Source organism: Coregonus clupeaformis, chromosome 25, assembly GCF_020615455.1.
Source record: "Coregonus clupeaformis isolate EN_2021a chromosome 25, ASM2061545v1, whole genome shotgun sequence".
Classification (NCBI taxonomy): Eukaryota; Metazoa; Chordata; class Actinopteri; order Salmoniformes; family Salmonidae; genus Coregonus; species Coregonus clupeaformis.
In genome coordinates this window covers 29,226,423-29,232,422 of record NC_059216.1, presented here as the reverse complement: position 1 = coordinate 29,232,422, position 6,000 = coordinate 29,226,423, and the positions used below count along the sequence as shown (strand labels likewise).

At 40.9% G+C, this 6,000-nt stretch overlaps 2 protein-coding genes across 2 annotated transcripts in view; one reads left to right on the top strand and one right to left on the bottom strand.

Annotated features, from left to right (window-relative positions):
• Positions 1–1,859: 1,859 nt before the first annotated feature.
• Positions 1,860–4,948, top strand: ankrd9 (ankyrin repeat domain 9). The gene has a single exon (XM_041848039.2). The coding sequence runs from the start codon at positions 2,287–2,289 to the stop codon at positions 3,157–3,159; it is 873 nt and encodes a 290-aa protein (XP_041703973.1). The 5' UTR covers positions 1,860–2,286; the 3' UTR covers positions 3,160–4,948.
• The window catches only part of tecpr2 (tectonin beta-propeller repeat containing 2), a 29,580-nt gene continuing 27,511 nt past the window's right edge, over positions 3,932–6,000 (bottom strand). The window contains exon 20 of the mRNA XM_041848038.2: positions 3,932–5,984. Within this exon, the coding sequence (XP_041703972.1) occupies positions 5,833–5,984 (152 nt within the window). The 3' untranslated portion in view covers positions 3,932–5,832. The remainder of the gene's footprint in view (positions 5,985–6,000) is intronic.

Below are 6,000 nucleotides of genomic sequence, written 5' to 3'. Positions count from 1 at the left end.
AATGATTAGGGATAATCATGAATGAATCGTGAATAATGATGAGTGAGAAGCTTACAGGGGCACAAAGATCATACCCCCAAAAAACTGCTAACCTACCTTTTGGGGGATGGGAGGCATGATCTACACTACAGAGGGGAGTGTATATGTGGCAATGCAGTTGCAGACAGTGCCCTCAAAATATTTGGCCAGTGAAGTCAATATTTGGGGAGCTCAATAGCCTACTTGAGCTAGACTAATTTCTTGCTCCAAATGGGGGTCCTCCCATAGGCATAGGAAATACTTTATATAGGCTACTATTGCCTGATGTTAATGTATCTGGTCTCAAGCCCCCCCAAAAATGTTTTACTACACTGGCAAAATACTTCTGGAAGGCACTGTATCTGTTCAGATACATGAATAAAAGACAAAATTATATTTTGGTTTTTCCTCTGTTCTTATCCTTTTTCCATTGTCGTTCCCACAGATGTGGTGGTTACAGATTGTGATGGATTTCATTCTCCACTTAATGTTCATTTAATCAAAAAGACTCATCCATCATGCTTCTTCTGAACTGTAAAGTGGCCTATTTTATACAGTATAGCCCCACCCTAACTATCTAGCTGCAGCAGGCATGCTCATGTCATGTTTATATACACTAAATCTCAATTTTATCTTTAGTGATCTTCAAGTTCTCATGACAGGCTACACAGATTACCCAGGCCATAATGCAGGGTTAGGGTTGGGGTTTATGACAGTGAAACATTACTATGCCTGTTTGCATCATAGTCACTGGGACTGCCTGCTGCAGCTGGATCATGCTTCTCTCAATTGCTATTACTCACAACCATGCTTAATGAGGATATGTATCAGCCCATGCAACTCCATACCAGGATGTCCCTTTCTCCAAAATGTTTTATTGATACCAGTCTGTCATTTTTGGATAATTGCAGCCTACTCAATGTTCAATTTAATAATAATATATTTTTCTTTCCTACCTAAACATTTTTAATTAGAAGATTCCTAACCATTTTACATTGAATTACCGCTTCATTGCCCATTTTACACTGCATTTCCACTTCTGCATGGCTCATAAGAAATCATTTAAATACGTCAGATTTGATCATGATGTGGGGACATACTGTTTGCTGTAAATTTGAAAATGAATTTAAAATGGTTGGTGATGATGAAGATAGGCTACTTTGTCAATTCAAGGTTATTCATGACATGTAATTACACGTATTCACCAAACAGATGGCGTGGTCGACTATCTAAAAGCCGCGTATGGTCTGCCCTATACTGAAGCTACTAAAACCAATAGCCAACTTTGCATCACACATACATTTGACTTTGCATGAACTCACAAGCTGTTACATAATTTGAGCTGAATTTTTATGTTAAAGTTAGGCTGTGACATATGCATTGCAAAAACACTTTCAAACGCCTATAAATCCTATTGTTGCCTGACCATTGTCCATTAATGTGGTATGTGTTTTTATTCTATCCTTAAAATAAATCTTACACTTGATAGGTTTAGCCTAATCCTGATGAGACATCACGACCCAAACGAGAAACTGTTATAATGCGTAAAACATATGCTTAATATTTGTGTCAGAATTTAGCAGAGGGGAGTGTTGGCAGCAGCACCAGACGCGCAATTATATAACATACACTGGCGACCCACAACCCAACATACGTCCTCTACACTGGACTGTTCTGAATGTACTGTATGCAGTGGGGACACTCGATAGCAGGGCGATAGCGCGTCGCACAAACAAATGGCTCAAATGGCACACAACAAATATAGAAAAGTTAGGGCACTTTGAACTGACGTCACATTTCATCTCACCTTGAAGTCGTCATCAGCCAATGGGGATATTTGTTGACGCAGTGAACGACCAACGAGAGCAGTCGTGAAGGGTGTTCCACTATCGTTCGCCACCAGCAAGGGTATATAAACTGCCGATGGAGTTCAAAGAGGGGTTTGAAGCAAGTCAAGAATAGCGGTAAAAGGGTAACAGTCTCAGACAGGGTCCTTGCTACTGAACACAGACTCGGAGCGCAGCGAGACCGAAGAGCCCTAAACGTTTTCGATTGCTATTGGCTTTTATTTTGAAAAACTTTTTCAGTGTGTCATGCAACTTTCCTAAATTCAGCCATTGATCATTTTTCGAGTTATTTTTCTCTTCTAAAAAAAATCACCTCTGTTGACATCCTGTGTTGATGTAAACAGACCTGGCACAGAGGTGCTTATACCTTGCATAAAAAGGTATATTCCGAAATTAAAGGGATCTGCAGAACAAAGTGGCCATGCCTTACGATCTAGCGGGTGTGTTTGACAACCGGGCGGATTATAAATCCGAGAAACAGTGCCAAAGAACCTCCTTTGCCTTCTACCAAGCAGTGCGGGACCTGTTACCAGTATGGGTGCTCGAGGACATGCGGACAATGGAGGTGTTTCATTGGGAAGATGACGGGCGGGCGTGCGCTTTTACTCCATCCGAGGCTTTTCTGTATGCACTTGTGCACGATCATCAACAATACGCCAGATACCTGCTCAACAGATACTCTGTCGGCGCACTGGAGATGCCCAGTCGAAGCTTCTGCTGCTGCCAAGCATCCGCAACACCGCATCTCACAGTAGCTGTCCGCTATAACCGTATTACTATCCTCAAAATGATTCTGGACTCTCTGAAAGACTTCTCCGATAGCGAGCGCGTGAGCTACTTTAACAGTCGTGGATGTTTTCACATGGAAGGAGGCAAAGGCGCATTGCATATGGCGTGTGAACTGGTTCGCCCTGAGTGTTTGATTCTGTTACTAGGACACGGTGCATGTCCTTATGTGACAGATCGAGATGGGAACACCCCCTTGGACTGCCTCTTAAATCAGATACGCCAGGGTGAGCCTGACATGCGCCGGAAGCACGTCTGCCTTGGTTATCTCATTCTCTTCATGCCAAAATTCCATTTTCAAATGAAGGGACAGTTGCAGAAGAATCCAGGGCTGTGGCAGAGTCTTATTGGAGAGCAGGCGTTCCAGTGGCTCTCAGGACTATCTCCTCCCTCTCTCTTTGTTCAGGCTATGCAGAAGATGACCCAGTCCATACCTGTTGAACAGCTGGACCCTCTGCCAGACTTTCTGAAACCACTGGACTTCAGGCTACACCAGTATGCCAGTTAGACTCTCTCAGACCTCTCAGATAAAACTACTGTACTGACTTCTGGACTCAAAGGTTTATTTTTGGCTATGGTGTGCACAGTTTGACAACAGTATCAATAAAAGTGAATTAAATGCTGCATGTGGCTTTGTAAATAGCAATAACTTAAAAAGTTCTTAAAATGTTGTTTAAAAACAATGCACTTTAGAATAAATGTATATTAATTAATATTTAATATTTGACACTAAAGAGTGAATAATGGTGTTAATGTTGCAATGTGTAAATAAAATACTATTATTGTCTATTAAATATATTAACCTGTTGTTTTCTTTGATCTATAATGTGCTTCACCTATATGGCCATTATCTGGAGGTAGTGGGCTGAAGGGGCGCAGAGAACATGTTTTTACAATGTTACTACTACAGTAATTACACAGTTACTACACAGGCAACGGAAAAAACTGTGTAGTTACAGATCAACAGAATAAATTATAGAATAGGTCCAAAACTATATGACAGCATGAACATATGTTTTACATCATGGATTCACCCACCCATAAAACATGGCACAATGGTTTGAATGAGCTCTTAACACACATTCATGGTTTTGTTTTCTCTGACAAATGCATGGCTCGTGGTCAGAAGGAGAACATTCTCAACTCCAGTCCTGGGCTGGGCCCCCACATTTTTGTTCCAGCTCAGCACTGTGTTAGTGCTGGTCTAGAGCAAAAATGTGCAGTCCTATGGAGTTGAGAAACACTGCTTTATGGTGGTCATACAGTATCATCACGTAGAGTCACTGTAAACATCTTTATTAAGGAAGTTCATACTGAGGAGAGGCATGGATTCATACAGTGGACTTACAGTACTGTGCATCCCATGAAATAGACGCAAAGAGGGGCTACAGTACTTCAACCTGTCCAGTATATTCCAAAACATTGGTCATTTGATGACCCATCAGATTTTTTTAACATCTCAAATGGCACCCTATTCCCCTATAAAGTGCACTACTTTTGACCAGGGCGCGGGCTCTGGTCAAAACTATTTATTATTGATATTTTTTATGAAGGATCCCCCACTGTTGAAACAATAAAGTAGTGCACTATATAGGGAATAATAGGTTGCCATTTGGGAGGCACCCATTGTCAAAGTGAATTGAACTGGCAAACCCCTAACGACTAAGTGGCACTGATGTAGAGTACAGTATTCAGAAGCAGCATTATGATACCATGTAGTATGCCTAATGTCAATGTGTAACCCTGGTTTCTCTATGTTAATATTATAGCTACATAATTCAGCATTGTACTATAGTACTAGTTAAGCCACACAAATAGCTTTTCACAAACACCAACCAACTTTTTCACAAAGCTATGAGATGTACTAGTCAGTGATTGAGTTATATTTTCAAAGCTGTTTAGCTGTCGTTAATATGTTTGATAAAAGTGTCTGTCAACCATTAAATGCATGATTCCCGTATATATACAGTAGCTGTAATAAGACTGGATAAATTAATTGGTTAGTTTCCCTTTCTGGTAGTTATACAAAATACACGTTAGAAATCTCCCAGCTCAAACTCCTGCAAATTAATATCCCTTCCTTAGTGAGCACACAGCATTCCACAGTAAAAAAAGGAAGCATCAATCTGTGCACAGTAAGCACCTACACAGAGATGACTTTATGGTACCCTTGCACTGTGCCTAACGTGATCAATTTCTCCATTCAAGTACTTACATTCACATGTTTACCTGTGTTATTATATACAGTAAAAAAAAAAAAAAAAATGGATCTCCTTCCTACTACCATCATAGTTCCCTTTAAAACAATATACAAACATAATTCACAGACCATAGCCCTATCTAACTCCTGTGGCATTGAGTTGGGTGACAGTGGATCAACTGGAATAGAGGTCTAACAGTTCGAAGTCTTTAATCGAAGGTACCCTATTGGAAGGCTTGAGTGTGCTGTGGTAAATACAGTATTAATCGGAATAGATCAATGTGTAAAAAACAACACCAGAGCTACAGTAAGTTCCTTTGGAAGAGGGTGTTTCCTAAGAAAACAAAAAAAGGCTGTCTCAGGGTAGCAAGTCTAGACTAGAGCTGTGTACTGGAGTGTGGTAACCTTCTCACTTACAACTAAAGTGTAAACTAACTAAAATGAATAAATAAAACAAATTGCCTTCCTACAATGTCACCAGATAAAAATAAATAATCAAATAACTAATATATCAATAAATTAGTTCAGTCAAATTCAATAGGGATTGGTTGGGTTAGGTTAACGGTGAACACTGGTTGGACACTTCAGAATGCTTGAACACAGCATAAAGAGGGCTGGGCGACACACCCCGTTCCCTTGGTAACACAAAATCATCCCGTCCTGTCTGTCCACAGAGCCATTGTGCACTCAGTTCTGAATCATAACCATATAGCAGTTGCCATAGAATCTTAGATATTATGTACATAGGAGGTTAACATAAAAAATACACAGTAAGTAAAGTGCCCACTAATAAATGAAATGCAGCCCATTTCAGTAGTGAAAGTGAATAATAATAGTGGTTGTTTCAGTTGGAAGAGACATGGGAAATGGGACCCTATTTCCTACATAGTGCCCTACTTTTGACCAGAGCCCTATGCGCCCTGTGGTTCCGAGACAAAAGTAGTGCACTATATAGGGAATAGAATGCAAATTCTGTCTTCTTTAGATGACCTCCCACTCTTCCTCCAGGTCCTCTCCACTCAGGGAGCCTGTGTTGACGTGGGACTTGACGGCGGCGTGCACCAGGGTCTTGGTGAGCCGGTGGCTCAGACCTCCAGACACACTCACAGCCCACAGTTCGTCCATGGGTGTCACTGTGGGACAATCAGC

Bases quoted from the DNA above. Each gene is read 5' to 3' on its own strand.
- ankrd9 (XM_041848039.2), top strand. From the start codon at position 2,287: ATGCCTTACGATCTAGCGGGTGTGTTTGACAACCGGGCGGATTATAAA.